General features: G+C 35.7%; 2 protein-coding genes across 3 annotated transcripts in view; one reads left to right on the plus strand and one right to left on the minus strand.

Moving 5' to 3' along the window:
- Window positions 1-10,195, plus strand: part of C3H13orf46 (chromosome 3 C13orf46 homolog) — an 80,000-nt gene extending 69,805 nt beyond the window's left edge. Inside the window, exon 4 of the transcript XR_011854140.1 lies at window positions 10,115-10,195. The gene's annotated coding sequence lies outside the window, so the exon portion shown is untranslated. The remainder of the gene's footprint in view (window positions 1-10,114) is intronic.
- PDE7B (phosphodiesterase 7B) overlaps window positions 1-17,415 on the minus strand; it is a 251,962-nt gene that overhangs the window by 39,148 nt on the left and 195,399 nt on the right. For both annotated transcript variants that reach the window (XM_072141469.1, XM_072141468.1), the window contains one exon: window positions 13,508-13,591. In XM_072141469.1, the coding sequence (XP_071997570.1) occupies window positions 13,508-13,591 (84 nt within the window). The remainder of the gene's footprint in view (window positions 1-13,507; window positions 13,592-17,415) is intronic.

Consider the following 17,415-nt stretch of genomic DNA (forward strand, 5'->3'; position numbering starts at 1 on the left):
AACTGGATATTACTAGCTGGATCAGGCTGAGTGCTGAGCCTGCTAGGGTAATATTTTATAGTAGCATATACATCAACTCGCACTGCTTGTCTTCTTGGGTTAACATTGCGTTTTGTCATCCCTGTTATGGAATGAATCTGAAGGAATATAACAAGTGTCCAGATTTAAAACAACTGTGCCTGACTCACTGTACATTTTCCGAGCTCAGGAAACTGGACGATTTACTTAAAGTTGATCCAAAGACAAACAAAATGTAAGCATTCTACTCTTTAGTGTTATACAATCTCTATTACTGTCCATGTGGGGAGATATATGCAGAAAGGCATGCTTCAGTTAGGTCCACTTCTAATTCTAATTTCATTTAACTATCGGTGGATAAAAGTCATGAGAGGAAAGATGCACATGAAAAGCAGAAGATCAAAAAAATACTACATTCTACAGAAAATGTCTAAACCTAATTACTAAAATATTTAGCTAGTCGGATATATGCAAGGGCTTCTCTGCTAGATACAAGAAAACAGCGGCCCAGCCTTTAACCAAGCTGTATTTTACTGATACAGAGAAATATGCATTACAACGTATGCAGCAATAGACAACAAAATGATGTATCATTACAAAATAGGATACAAAATATAGGTGGGAGTTCAAAGATTGTTCTGTGATTAAGAGCTTGAAGGGGTATTGCAGTGACAACTTTTCCCTTATCCACATTATAGGGGATTACTTTAAGGTTGTTGGGTCCCCCTGTAATCTCAACGAAGTACAAAGGACCTTCTCTTGATCTGTGGGGTTCCTGAGGATGCACAACTTATGCCCAAGTTGTCTAGGACTGAAGATACAGCTGTCATAGTCTGGCAATGCTGCTCACCACCACTGAAGTAATATGGGCTAAATGCAATACATAACACAACCAAAATGCATATAAGCCACAGTTTTTTTTCTTTTTTTATATAGTTTTCATAATTCTATGCAAAGCTGTTTTAAGCTTGATACTATGACTGGTATTCATGATCAAAAGTGACAATCTAGAACATATTCAAAGGGTTTGTCTTCTTTACTGTGTGTGATGACAGGAGATATTAACAGTTCTGTACCACTTTCACTGCAATAAAAAGTAAAGCCCCTGGTTTGGAAATATCTTTTAGCTCATCAGTTGCCATCCTGTTCATAAATGGAGGGATATGGAGGGTCATGAGATCTCTAACTGTTCATGACCAATTGCCCTTCCAGAACCTCGGAGGAAGATTGGTCAAGGACAGTTAGAGACCACTTGACCCTTCATCTGCAGCCATTTTATGGATGTTTGAATGTATGTCTAATGGGGTAAATGATATTTCTGAACCAGGGGCTTTACTTTACATTTCAAGAAAGCGGTAAAGAACTTTTAATAGATACTTGGTTACCTAATATCCTGCCCCCACACTTGCTCATACATTACAATAGACATGAGGTAAAGTGGAAACCTCTTTAAAATGTTCCAGATCACTTTTGGTCATACTGCAGACAGCACTTTAGAAAGTTTAATATTGTCATAACAAGCAAACAACTAGATCTTCTTTGAAAAATAAATCCCTAGCACATCTGGAAACCAAGGATAGGATATTTTGAAAAGGTCATTGCCAAGTAGGTAAAGGATAACAGTGTTGAGGCAATAACTGAATTAATGAGAGGCTATTATTATTATTAGTATGTACAGTATGTCAGCAAACACTAGGACATACTATACTTTGCGGAGAATATATGAAGATAGCATCATATAGCTAAGTGAATTGATTCCTAGTTTTATTAGCAAAGAATTAGCAGAACATAAAAGCTGGTAGTTAAATTCCCTACAATTCCCGGTGGAAGCTCTAACATGTGAGTGGGAAGTCCTAAATATTGTACACATGTATCATTGTATTTCTGCTGCCTCTTTTCAAAGTTATCTGCTTCCGACACACACTCAATCTGAGATACATAAGAATATGGGTTTTTTGGTGTTAGTTTGTACATCGTTTGATTTTTTGTGTGACTTTTTAGGCACATTTTAAAACATGTATGAAAGTAAGTATTGCACAGTTGTACTTTAAGTTGATCAAAAATAGGGAGTGAAGAAGGCGCAATTCTAATAAAACATCTGTCTTGCAAAGATACATTAGGAACACTGCAACAGACACACACACATTGACAAACATCTTAACACCTTAACGTGCAAATACTCACAAAAAGGCACCAAAAAAAATTAAAAATGTGCAGAAGAAAAGAAAGAAAAACAAGCCAAAATAAAGATACATGTCCCCCACTGAGTGGGAGTTCAATTTCTGAGTGCATCGTTATAAAGGGATGTCTTTCAATGACTAAACAAGCTGAACCAGATTTCAATAAATGCATTACAAATAATGACCAGTTCACATCTGAGTTACTTCAATAGTTTTTGCATCCCTTATAGTGAATCAAAACCAGAATTAGTCAAGCAAACAGAACAATAAATCATTCAATTATACCTAACCTTTGTGTAGTCTGCGCGCCTAGTTTTGGCTCACAATAAATGATGCAAAAAATTCTGAAATCACTAAGATGTGATTTGACTCTAAGGCTATTTGTACATAAAAGTGTGCTATTCTTGGGGTGCAAGCAAAGAAGCCACATTCTTCTTATGCTGTCTGTAATGTCATCATTGTGTTAAATACCATAATACTGCTTCTACGTACAATATTCTTGTACATAGGAGGGAGTGTTATAGTAGTTATATTCTTGTACATAGGAGCAGTATTATTGTAGTTATATAATTGTACATAGGGGCAGTATTATAGTAGTTATATTTTTGTACATAGGGGGCAGTATTATAGTAGTTATATTCTTGTACATAGGGGGCAGTATTATTGTAGTTATATTCTTGTACATAGGAGGCAGTATTATTGTAGTTATATAATTGTACATAGGGGCAGTATTATAGTAGTTATTTTCTTGTACATAGGGGGCAGTATTATAGTAGTTATATAATTGTACATAGGGGCAGTATTATAGTAGTTATATTCTTGTACATAGGGGGCAGTTTTATAGTAGTTATATTCTTGTACATAGGGGGCAGTATTATATAGTAGTTATATTCTTGTACATAGGGGGCAGTATTATAGTAGTTATATTCTTGTACATAGGGGGCAGTATTTTAGCAGTTATATTTTTGTACATAGGGGCAGTATTTAGTAGTCATATTCTTGTACATAGGGGTCAGTATTATAGTAGTTATATTCTTGTGCATAGGGGGCAGTAGTATAGTAGTTATATTCTTTTCACCTCAGTCAGCAAAAAGGCAAGAATTGGCCCTATGCAGCAGATAATAAATATAATTACCTGGCTAGCTGCAGGCAGGGCACAACACTGGGGTCTATTAGAGCCCCATGAGTGCAGCCAGTTATTCACAATTACTTGCTGCATGGGTTCAGGCAATTTCCATCATTATTTGTTTGTGTACCATATTGTAGTCTACTCTGGGGTCTATGTTAATTATTGTACAAATACATTATTATGCACTAGTTTCCGGGGGGGAATTTGCATCTAGGGTTTTGGTTAATAGTGCGGCCCCTGAAAGTTAGCGGTATGACAATGCGGCCCTTGGACTGACAAAGGTTATGTACCTCTGTCATAGACTTACTGTATTTGGGGAAATCTAAAGCTGCAAACACCAGCCGGAATAGGACATGCTCTGTGTTTTCTATAGCCTCCACATAGATCCATCAGCACACAGACAAAAGCAACTTTCATGTGCATGTAGCCTAATACTTTATCTTTAAATGCTAAACTATATATTAATCTGCTCAGCTTCATCTACTCTATAACATTATGGCTTCAGATCAGACACCATGTTCAACATGACAAGTTCTCTTAATTCTATAGTGCTACATAGGGTAGGTCAAAGTGACAGTGCTACAAAGTGATAAGGCCACTTTGCTATAGGTTTCATTTTCATTGATCATTAAAAATTAAAGGAAATCTTAATCTTAAATCAGGATAAAGAAAGGACAGGACAGTAGAGATTTACATGCAGGGCATGTCTAGCGTTCCTATCGACTGAGGGTTATTATAACAACTTGATTTCCCATGGTGCAATATGTAATTCAGACCCACAGCTCCACAGAAAAGCATTTGCATTCCTAACTTGTCCATAAGGCAGCTCACTTCTTCCTTGAGAACCTGAATCTTGACAGTTTTGGATTTGGATTGCATGATCTCTGATCACTACACCTCACTACACAGTTCTTCTTGGGCAGACAACCCGACACATTTACTGATAAGCTTGGGTTCATATACATTTTATGCCAGGGACAGCAAAGCTTAAACACTGTCATTGTTCGAGCTGGAATTTCACAATTGCTATGTTGACAAGGTGAAATGTTATGAGAACAGGCCACTCTGCTTCCACATGACAAATAGTGGGAATGTGGCTGTGTTTCTTTTTATTTTAGGATACATTTTATACTACACAGTGGAGCACATGTATCAAACTATAGTTTTTCCTTTTTCTGTAAGTTTTTAGACTTTTCATGGTGCTTGTGCTTATTTGCGACTTTTTATGCACCTTAGGCTAGATGCACACTGCTTTTGGAGGCTTTTTAAATTTGAAATTCATTAAAGACTAAAAACCACAAGTATCAATAAGAAAAAACAACTAAGATACAACTGGCCAGTAGAAAAGTCTCATAAAACAGATGGACAAAGCAAGACTTATAATACACGTGCCCCAGTGAAAGGAAACTGGTGAATGCACCAGCCCCACAAACACCTGACAATGGACCGTCCGATAAAAATGCTGGCCGTATTTACTGGACTGTCTACAGTGCAAAGGACGGGATTCCATGCATCATAGTTATATATGATATAAAGAGTCCCTGCAACCCAGCAAAACAACAGCAAAGAAACCATAATTAACAAAACGCATTTGAAAAATTACAAGATTGGAATTGATTTATAAAAACAGAGGATTTAAGGTCACTTGAGTGTGATATATATGATAAACTGTCCACTTATACAGTATATTGGTTATGCAAGTAGAAGTTTACACTTTGTAAAGAAGGACTATTAGGGAGGCAATTAATCTGCAAAAATGTCACAGTCAATATATTGCAGTATATCAAAACAAATAGTAAAAAAAGAAAGTGAAATAAAAATTTACATCACTCCTCTTTACATAGAACGTACACAAAAAGAATAAAACAAATTAATAATGATAGACAATAAATAATATTAATATTGTATCTATAACAGCCATATAAGTTCTCAGATGAGTATAACAAAGTTAGTGCAGAAAGGCCTGGTCAGGGGATTTACATACCAAACTCCCCAGAGAGGAAGTAAGTGCTTAAGAAAACTGCACTAAACAGGTGAAAAAAGAAGAAAGAATTGAGAATGAAAACACTGCTTAGCCTGAAGTGACCCTAGCAAGATGTTAGAGATGAATGATTGCAGCCTCTTGGAAGGTAGGCCTGCACATGACTGATTGACGCAAATAGGAAGATAGAAATGTTTATAAAAAAGATTATATGTAGAACTAGATACATTACTTTGATGAGAAATTATGTTTACTTAACACATATTTGGATCTTTCTGTGCACACAAGAGTCAATTTATAGCGGGCAAGGAATATGCTACTCAATTTGTACTCTTGCATGATATTACTACACGCTCTTATCTGAGTATCTATGAAATTTAATATATAAAGCTGAGTGTATGTGTGTGAGTGTATGTATGTATGTATGAAAATAATTAAGACTTTGTGACTGAAAACAAGTCTTTATTGCACAATTAATTCATAAATTATATCACAAAATATTATCTAAAAACACCTAACAACACAAAGCAAAACAACACGGACAGTGTGAACATTCATGGAGAGGCAACACATAAAATATTTAAGAAAGTGGCTTTGTACTTTCTAAATCCCACATGGTTTACTATATAACTTATTCTTATCTGGAATTAATATACCAGCTAAAGCTCGAGAGAACAGGGAGACATGTTGATTTATCTTGGTTGCTGGTAAAAATGATTGATCTCCAAAAAATGTTTCAGTGTTTCAGAGATCTGCCCAGAACAAAAATCAAACTATACCAGCACGTATTATTTCTTGTAAAAAAAAAATGTGTTTAGTTTAACTTATTCTGTGGCACAAACACTGAGCGCATTTCTTTTAGACTGTAATACATTATTGGTTCAAATATAAAAGGCTCATAGAAAATCAAGAGCTTTACCTCCCAAAAATGTATACTTTATGGGACAACTGTAACATCTGGAATCAGGTGATAAAACAGAAAACACTGCCAAAGACAAGACAATATTGAACTTTGAAGGGAGGCTGTCTTAGGCGCAAAAACAAAGTTGCAAAAGTGCAAATAAACTATAAAAAGTTGCAAAAAAATTGTAGTTGCTTTATGATATGCAAGGAATGAGAGTAGTTGCACTTTCTGCAGATGTTGAACTATAAGCACCAAAGTGTAGCATGAGCTCTGGATATGACCTTTAATGTGCAAAACTCTATTTTTGGAAAGAAATTTAGCAATATTTTTCTAAAACGAAGTCTCAATAAAAAACCCCCAATAATGAAGATTTTTTGTAATGTTATTTAGTAATAGGCATCCTAATACAAAGCTGAGCTGCAAACTTGCTCACTGGAGTGTATTCTTAGGCTAAATTCACACGAACGCGTGCCGCCGTACCGTAGCACAGCGAGCACACGTCGGCGGCGGGGAGAGAAGAAGAGGGTGAGTACTGCTCAGCCCCGCCCCATAGAGATATGTGGTGCATGGTGCCGTATTCTGGGGAAAGATAGGACATGTCCTATGTTTTCCCCAGGTATGGAAGGGTACAGTGCCGCACATGTGCGCCACTGTACCACTCTGTACGGTGCTGTGCGCTCATTGCTGGACCATAGGGGACGTATAAGCGACGTGTATACGTCGGCAGTATATACGTCCCCCAAGGGCTGTGTTAATGAGGGCTTAGATGCTGTCCCCTCTTTTGTTTTGTGGGCCAATTTCATGCACACTCAGTGGTCCACATTAATCAAAAACATTGCAAGCGGCACTATGTGCCGTTTCCCTGTGTAGTGTGCAGGATGCGCCATATTCATGAATTGTGGGGCACGTTCTTTATGAATCTGGTGCATCCTGTGCTGCTTCGACAGAAAGCATCAAATTTTTTTTTGTGCAGAATTTTGTGTCATGTCGGGTATAGTGTTACTGCAACCCAAAAGTTTTGCAGACACTTTATAAATACATGTGCAAGCGGTTTGCACTGAAAAGAACATACAAAGTCCAACAGAAAACTGATGCAGGGGATTTAATAAGTGAGGGCCAGTATGTGGATCAGAAGTCAGTTTCTCTATGCACACCTATGCTATTCACATTATATAGAATGGAGACTCGAAATTGCCAATCACATTACTGCTTCTTCAAAGGGGCAATATGACAAAAAATTACTATGTACCAGTCTCTCCATGTGTTCTTTGTATTGCTGTTTCTATCTCTATACACAACATTGGGCTGGTTGCTTGCAGCATCAGTGTGACACAATTTCTATGGAGAGATATGTGTCACCCATCACAGGCAATGGATCTTCTTCCTGACAGTTATAAATAGGGAGTTCCCAGCTCAGCCGCCATGACTGTATACTTATGGTATGCCTGTTTATTTAGGAGAATCTAAATGGGGAGTACACTAACAGCTAGCATAGATGATGCAGGTATAATGCATCATGAGATATCAGAAGAGATGGAAAAAATGAAAGAGAGTTGATACATAGTTTGGTGGCAAATGTGGGTGGGAAAGTTGTGTTTACACTACAGACCTTATTTCAGTATATGTATTTGTATACATCAGTGAACAGTTAGTTTTGTAGCCTAAAATGTTAGGCAATAAAAATAATAATTAAAAGTCTGCATATGAGTGGCGCAATAGCACAGCCTTGTAGGAGTCAACTTCAGGTGTCAGCTGTAACTCACAGACATAACTCCTCACATGCTGCAGTGACCCTGGATAAAAAATGTAAGAGGATTATCACAATTATGGTGCCTGTATCTAGGAGTATGTGCAACGGGTTTATCAAGCTTGATTTTGATCGTAGATTTCCTTTGCGGTGGTATGACTGTCTAAAAAGGAGATCATTTGCATTTTTTCCCCCATTTTTTACTAAATTTTCATCTCTTTATGTACGGATGCAAAACTTAGCATCCAAGTTTTCCAATTAATTTGAAAAATCACTGACTGATCTGACTTATGAGAAATCATTTTCATCATTTCATTATTGCTACAAAATCTTGTATAATTCAAATTGCATGGCATCCATATCACAAATAAAGCAATATTTCGAACTACTCTCTTCCCAGGTTTTTCTGCTAAAAACATGCATCATGTAACATGTGTAACATGCTAATAGACTCACTTAGGACTATTTTTTTGCAGTTCAGGTAAAGCACTCAGCATATTTTTTCTCAATGGAAAGTAACATTTAAGAGTAATAGTAATAATCAGTAAGTGTCAGTGAGCTGAAATGAGTAAAGACCTGTACAACACTCATACATCCTCCACAGCTTTTGCACATGACCTGGCTTTACACACATAGTGACATGTGATCTGCCCCATTGTCTCCAGCTCACTAGCAAATTGTGTTGCCTGTCATCTTTTATATTGAGCATTCAGAGATTTTATACTTACTCCAACAGAGAATTACACATCACAGCTTTTCTCATTTTCACCTTTTGTAGTACATGTATACAATATTTAACTAAATAATGTATGTATTATTTAATATTTAATGTACACTTATCCCCCCAACTATAGTAAATCATTTATTTATATATATATATATATATATATATATATATATATATATATACACACAGGTATTCCCTGGGTTACGTACAAGATAGGGTCTGTAGGTTTGTTCTTAAGTTGAATTTGCATGTAAGTTGGAACTGTATGTTTTATAATTGTAACCCTAGCCAAAACTTTTTTGGTCTCTGTGACAATTGGATTTTAAAAATGTTGGGTTGTCATAAGAATCAGGATTAACACTAAAGCTTCATTACAGACACCTGTGATAACTGTTACAGCTGATAATTGTAGCCTAGGTTTACAGTACAATAAATTACCAATATCCAGTGGTCCGTTTGTAACTAGGGGTCGTATGTAAGTCGAGTGTTCTTAAGCAGGGGACCGCCTGTACTAATTTTTGAAAAAATACTTCTGTTAGTATTTATGATCTGGTTTATATGATCTTTCGATGTATTTAAAATGGGACATTATTAAAATACATTATATATTATATATTATATATATATTATATATATGGATTCTAATAATGTCCCATTTTAAATACATCAAAAGATCATATAAACCAGATCATAAATACTAACAGAAGTATTTTTTCACAAATTAATAGTGCTTGTCATGTGAGGAAACTTTTGCTATTCTCCTCAGTGAAGCCCATCCGAGCAGATGGTTTCATACCGCCTCATCTCTAGGAACCCAAAGAGTGTGAGAACAGGTTGAATACGGTTACCAACTGCAAGATAGAATGAGTGGCTGATGTAGGCAGAAGAACACCATGTGAAAGCTGCTCTTTCTGAAGTTAGCCGAAAGGCCTCAATTCTGTCCTGCTTTGTGAAAGCAGAAGTCTCTTGCAAAGTGAAGGCAGAGGAGCTCCCCTATTCTCCTCTAACAAAAATCGCTTTTGGTATTTGTGACTCGCTAAACAAGCTACCAGTAATATCAGTGTGTTGTATATTTATGTTTCTTTTTTTTAATTCGCTGTTTACAAGCAAATTGACTAGAATTAACAATATGATTTGTTTTGTATCTATTTTTGCTGAATAAAATGTTCTCTTAATAACAAAAAAGAAAAATATCTGAAGAAAAATGTTTAATATTTTTGCAGCGTTATCAAATACAATGCAATCTAAAACTTTTAAATTATGTGAAATGACTTTGGTGACAAAGGGTTTTCCCATCAGCATACTGCATTGTCTAAAAGCTTAGTACTTAGTAAATTATTTCTGTAATAAAAATAGATAGCAAATGTCAAAAACCTCCTTATTGTTTTTACAATCATATCCCCCTATCTCCTCGTTTTGCCTTTTCAGTTTAAAGGATGTATCCGGAATGCTATCTGTAGAACACCCTTCCCGTTCCATCGGACAATAGGTCAGTGGTGAACTTGGCAGATATTGAGTAAGTAACCATAAAACTTATGAAATGTAAAATTAAAAAATACATAGAAAATGCAGTTTCATCACAGGGATGATGCATAAAGAAGGCAATTTCTATTTTAACTTGATTTATGAGCGTTAAATGCAATAATTTTACATGGTAGAGCATAAAGAAATAATAATCTAATCATTTATCTAATGCCTCATGTACACGAACATGGTTATTGGGAGCGTGATTTCTGTTGTTTTAACAGATAGCACACGGTCCTATATATTTCTATGCGCTCACACAAATGGTAAAGCTGACTACCCAAGCCCCTAATTTTTGAGCAGTCCCTATTTTTGTCTGAGTTTGCGGCAGGCTTTCTGCATTTCATATTGCATAAACATACATATATTACATTACATACATACATCGAAGGCTACCTGACCTCTATTTCTGTATCTCCTGTTAAGCTGTTGTCAGGTGACACATCACAAAAACAGTACTACTGCAGCCAATCACAACTCCAGCAGTGACAGACTTAGGTCAATCAGTAATATGCCTTGCGAGTCAACAATCATCATATGGCATTGGATCCGAGATAGCTTTATTTGACTTTTTTGCATAAGATGACAGAGGCCAGATCTGTTCCATATCTATTGCCCCTGTACCTGCTGTCAATGTTGGGTACCTGTAGCAGTTCTGATGTTGGTTACACATAGTTATACATAGTTTCTCACACAATTATCCTTATAAAGCCTTAAAATACCAGGTCATGTTCTGGGCCCTAGACCAGAGGCTATTATTTTCAGTCATTTCTTCTGCAGAAAGAATCTGAAACTTTGCAAACTGTTGTATATTTCTCTGCAACACTTAGGAAGGTGTTAAAACAACACAGCCTCTTGAAAATAATAAGTGTATTCTTAGCAATGTTAAAGGGTATGTTTATGCAATATGAAATGCATTTTGGAAAGCTCCAATCTGTATTTGAAGTGGAAGTTTGGACAGACATATGGAGTTGGACCCTAGATTCTGCCCCAGTTCTGCACTTTTCATCAATAAGTGGCATGTTCATTTTATTTTCTTTCCCACAATGCAGAGTTCACATTAGTTGATATCAGGGGATATGTATCACTACTATTGCTTCTTTTTTCTTTTTTTTGTGCGACTTTTTGCAGTCTGCAACTTTTTATGCAGTGTGCTGTATTTATCTTTGAAGCGCAGATGTTTTGCGAAGAAGTACTTTTGTAAACTACTGTTTGGGACTAAAAAGTCGCACAACAACAAAAAGTCTCAGAAGTGAGACTACAGGCAACTCATCACATGTATCACAAAGGGGAAAAACTTAACATACATTGGAATGATTAAGTAGGCCAACTTCAGGAAACTTGAAAAAGTGGCAGCTGAAAAAAACTATGATACATGTGCCCCATTACATATGTATTTATCAAAACAACATGTAAACATAACTTTAAGAGGTGCCTAATAACTTGTTTTTGTGATGCACTGAATAAATATTACATTCATAACAATAAAATGAATAAACAGAATCTACTGAATCAATGAAAATACACAGTATGTACTGAATAAACTGTAACCTAATCTTCTACTCAGAAAAGTGCAATTAAGTAGTAAAAGAATCTTTAAAAAGCAGATCAGAAATGTTTAATCTTCTTGTTGGAATTATACAAAAAGATGGCAGTATTGTAAACAAATAGCGAGATGTAAAAATTAATTAATTTATGGATTCAGCTTGGCAAATGAAGGAGTCCTTCCAAAGGTTTGTAGAGAAGTCTTTTTTTTCTAGCGACATTGAAATCTCAGTGTGTCACCCAGGAAAAAAAAGTTGCTATGGAAACACTGACAATGTATTCATTATTTTCCCCTGCTGTGACTGAATGTGATGACGTCAACTGAGGTTAAAATCAACTTCTGACTTGGTCTTGGCCTAGGACTTTGGTGAGAAGACCAGATGGCTCTCTGTTAAGCTTTATATCATATGCAGCAGTGAATGCTAAAATCATGACAGTAAATATATATAAGAGAATGTAATTTTATTCACATGCTACACGGCACATTTCTAATTTTATTTAAAGTGTATTTTCCCCACTTTATTAATAGCATATTTTAGCATCTTTATGTTGTTATCCATATACAATTCCTCTGTGTTTTTTAACAACTAGCCCACATGTTAAGAAGATGGTGATGAGGTTTATGTACTTTTACTACATGTCGTGTATGGCACTTTCCACACCTTTTACTGATAACAGGAAACACTATGGGCTATTGTGCTATGAGGCTAATTTAGGTATAGAAATATAGGTATAGAAAGTTGTTTAGGGTTAGGGATGGGCTGCGAGGGTCCACTGAAAATTTTTTTTGTTATTGTCGGTCATAGCCATGGCTGGTGATTAATATTTGTTGTAGGGGATGCGATTTCCCTTCGTATGTGCCATATGTCAATGTATCTGTACCGTATCCATATCAAATATGGTGGGCTGGCAAATGATGGCTGGCTGATAGAATGCACCCCCACATAGGTTCTGGGCTCCCTGGATACTGAACATATATATACGTCAGCATGCTATATGTAACACATTTTTTAAGCATTCCCATAGACTTCTATGGGGCATACAGAATGGAAATACTGCAGAGAAAAGCACATGCTATATGTTTTTTTTTAACGTCTCGATCATGAAGAACAGTGTACAGTACAGTGAACAATACAGTAATTTAAATGGATGGCCGTATTGCACATTGAAATGTATGTGGCCCTATGAAAATGGTATAGGGTATAGTACGGGTAGCTTATGACATTTTAATGTGTCTGTGTAAATGAGGCCAAAATGTGATTATAAGTGATGAAAAAAGTGAACATTAACACCATCAATCTTCTGAATCTCGGTATGTCCATGTAGCCACAAACAATGGTCGATTGAAAGAGATTAGCCACAAATGGGCAAGAATAGATCTTTTCTCTATAATTTGTGGCGCACCGGGTCAGCACATTGATGGTCAAAAAAAGAGCCTGCAAGGAGATCCAAATGTCATATTCTACATTCTACTTGAATATGACTGGAGCCTAAATATAACTTATAAAGCAACAGAACTACTAAGATTTTTTCCTGCATATTTGTGCATAAATGATTCACAGTAGAACAGAGAATCATGGAATTTACAAATCTTACCATATGCAGAGAAACTTACTTTTAAGAAATTAACCGATGATAGAGATTTTGTGGATAATGCACATCAAATTTGGTACTGATAGTATCCCATATCCTGAAAATAGTTAACCCCTTCTCTTTGGCAAAACTAGTTTAATATTAACAAACTATACTTACTGTTCAGGAGCCGATAATCAATAAAAGGGTATGAGCCACGGCGTTCAGAGAGAATCCCTGTCGGACCTTTCACTCGAACATCTCCTGTAAAAAATAAAAGGAATAACTAGAGGAATATTCTTCTCAAATATGTCAAAAGAAAGAAATAATGTTTTACTGCAGTTTCAGGTATGTGGTTTCTAGAGATGGTACCAGTCAAAAACCAGCAAAAACTGTGTAAGAAAAAAACTCACATGGCAAACCCTTTCTACGTGTGGTCAGCATGCCAACAACTATGAAACATTTGATTCTATCCTGATACTTATATTCCAATGTTAACATCTTATTTAGCAAATTTTGCTGAATCACTATTTATAATACTTGCATAATGATCTTTAGTGATTCCAGCATAGGCAAGTAAAGGTCTTTTGAAACCACAAAGGCTCAATAGGTGGTTTTAACAAATAACTCACCAGGATCTGATGGACATAATGGTCCCTGCAGCTGACCGAAGAGTTTCCTTGATGCTTAGTGGCATATCTCGTAAGCCATGCACTAGTGAGTACTACTGTCTAGTCAGAAATCAACCTCTTTCACCACCTTACTGCCCAATCTTAGCACGCTATGTTCTTAGAAGGATATTTGGGGCCCAATGATGGCTCACAGGTCACAAAATACAGACAGGTGTATTATAGCATTACCTTACTTTATACTGAATAATTGCATGTTTAAGCCCCCTTGTGAGACTAATAAATATTGTACATAAAAAAAAAATTAAAAATTAAATCAACATATTTGGTATTGCTACGCCTATTACAGCTTGAACTATAATGTAGGATGATATTTCATCTCGACAATAAAATCCTTCCCCCATATTGGCCGTCATATCAGGTCAAGCATGTCCGCGGTGTGTAAGTTTGTCCCCTTTGGATCAGACCCCCCGTGGAGGTTATCGGAGGATCCAATCCTTCCTGCAGCAGCCCCGGGTCCAGCGTATGCTGTACCTAACTGTTGCTTACATTATACACTGCAATACAAGTGTATTGCAGTGTAAGGGCTTGAAAAAGCGACCGGATGAACACTTGTTCAAGCCCAAGAGTGGAAAAATTAAAAAATGTAAAAATAAATAGTAAAAATCATTTTATTATAATATTTAAATAAATAAAATAAAAGATCCTAATCTCCCCAGTTACCTATAAAATCCAAATAAATGTATATAAACCACATCTGTATCAATCAGTACAGTAAATATAAATCAATATTGAACCCACTCGGTGAACGACTTAAAAAACATTCCATGATATACAATTTTTCATCAAATATCCTCACAAAAAATGTTCTAAAAAGTAATCAAAACAGTAACGCGCCCTAATTTGTTACAACTAAAAAAAACAACTGTTTTTGCAAAAAATAAGCCCTCAATCAGCAGAAAAATACAGAAGTTATGCCCCTGAAAAATTGTTGATAGTAAAAACAATACGATTTTCTCCAATATTGGTTTTGCTCAGTAAAACTGAGCAAAGATAAGAAAAACTATATAAATGGTATCCCTGTAATTGTAGTGAACCAGAGAATAAAAATAAAATGTTATTTTTATGTTATGGCGAGCAGAAAAAAAGTGCTAAAAATCCAAAATAAAAATTGATGATTTTGTTTGTGCCCCCCTTGAAATAGTTAATAAAATTTTGTAAATAAGCTATCCAATCCCGCAAATAAAAAGCCATCATATGTTAACATTCCTAAAAAATGTAAAATGTTATATCCTGTACAATGTGTCAATATAAATCTGCTCTGAATGGTTCAGCTTTCATTCTTTGCTTGGTCGTGTGCCCATACAGCAGTTTACCACCACATATGGGGTATCAGTACACTCGGGAGAATGAAACTTTGCAGAGCATTGCATCATTTAATTCATCATGAAAGCATCATTTTTGGCCTAAATGAATGTATTTTCCAAAAAATTCAAAAGTTTCTAAATCGCACTTCTATTTTGTTTTAGCCCATGTGAAGCATTTAAAGGGTTAATAGACTTAATAGAAGTTGTTTTACATTCGTATAGGGGTGAAGTTTTTATAGTGGGGTCATTCAGGGGGTTTTATTATCAAGGTCACTTGAAAGCTGAGTTATCCCTCAAAATGTGAATTTTGCCAATTTTCATGAAAATTACAAAAACCGCACCTAAAGTTCTAAGCCTTATAACTTCCTAGAAAAATGAGAGGATGCTTAAAATATCATCTCAACATAAAGTAGACATTCTGGAAATGTTAGTTATCAAGCTTTTTGGGTATTTTAACTATATACCTGGAAAGCAGAACATTTCAAACTTTAAAAATGAAGAATTTTTCCAAACTATTGCCAAATTTTAATTTAACACAAAACTTATCACTTAAATTTTACAACCAACATGAAGTACAAAGGGACTCGAGAAAACAATCTCGAAATCACCTGGATATGTTAAAGCGTTCTGAAGTTATAACAAATTATCGTGACATTTTCAAATTTTAAAAAATCGAGTCTGGTCATTAAGTTGAAAACAAGCGTTAGTGATAAGGGGTTAAATAAAAGTTAATTGATGCTGATTTTTGTTTAATTCCCATGCCAGGAAATAACAACTATTTTTAAAAAAAAGATGTGCAAAAACAGCTTCATGAGTGAAAAAGATTTATTTTGGACCTCAGTGAAATGTGGTGACATAATAACTATTTTTGTGCTTTCAACATTCAAGAGTAAAAAATTTTTAAACCATAACACTGATCTAGTGTTTTCATACTGCACTTTGAGAAATGTCAATTATTATACTTATAAAAAAACAGACTCACATTTTCCCCAAAAATATGGTTATAAACAAAACTAAACATAATTCACGAATCTTCATATTTAATATATCCTGTGTTATATGTGCTCCACACTGTGAATATCAATTTACTCTGTGACCAGTAACAGTGGCTCAGTGATTGGCACCACAGATGACATGCCCTAGATTTGGAACATTAACAGTGAACCTGGAAGTAGAGAGCAGCAGATTTTTTTTTTTGTAAACAATTTGATGGAGACTTTTAAATATAAAGTTTTCAATGACAACCCCTTTAAATGGAAAACCCAGGCTTAAATGTTACTATTTTAGTGATATTTATGAAAATCCTTGAAAATCACAGTAGCTAGCATCTGTACGTATACAAAGGTAATATTAATTGTCTGCAAGAGGAAAGGAAACAATGTACAGGTTCCACAAACACTGAGCAGGAAACAAAAAACACTGTGCAGACAGCAACAGACAGGATACAGAGAGGATTATGAATGAGGGAGGAATATTGTCCTGACACTAATGTCCTATGTTACATTTTGTGCCAGAATTATAGTTTGGCCAAATGTCTGCAGTGTAGAAACAGACAGAACTCTTGCCATTTAATTGAAAGGAAGCAAAGCTTATTCACATATATAAGATGCTCCATTTTTCTCCTCCATCAACGCAGAACAAAAACAATGTGATAACAAAATGATCCAATAATTGCCTCACTTTTTGTATCCGGTGGCATTAGCTATGATACTGGATGTCTGCCTGAGCTGGCAAAGAGGTTGTGCTTGAGTTCTTTGTAGCACAAAGATACAGCTCACACAGATCAGCATATGCAAAATTTAACTAGATTGACACCTGTCAACAGTGAGAGGTGAACAAACTGCTACATATACTCCTCCCCAGGATTGCTACATATTAACCTAACCTAGAACGCTGCTCAAAGCACGAGAGTACCACCACAGTATCGGCAATTGGGTTTGTCTAACTACGATTTCTTTCAACACTGCAATAAATTAGCAAACCATGTATTATACTGTACACTAATCCACTATTTCCTAAACTGACGGTCATGCCGTTCACCAACAGTTCCGGCTATGGGGTTGGGGGACATGCTAAAGTGGATTGCAGAAAT

Source organism: Engystomops pustulosus, chromosome 3 (genome assembly GCF_040894005.1).
Source record: "Engystomops pustulosus chromosome 3, aEngPut4.maternal, whole genome shotgun sequence".
NCBI classification, from domain to species: domain Eukaryota; kingdom Metazoa; phylum Chordata; class Amphibia; order Anura; family Leptodactylidae; genus Engystomops; species Engystomops pustulosus.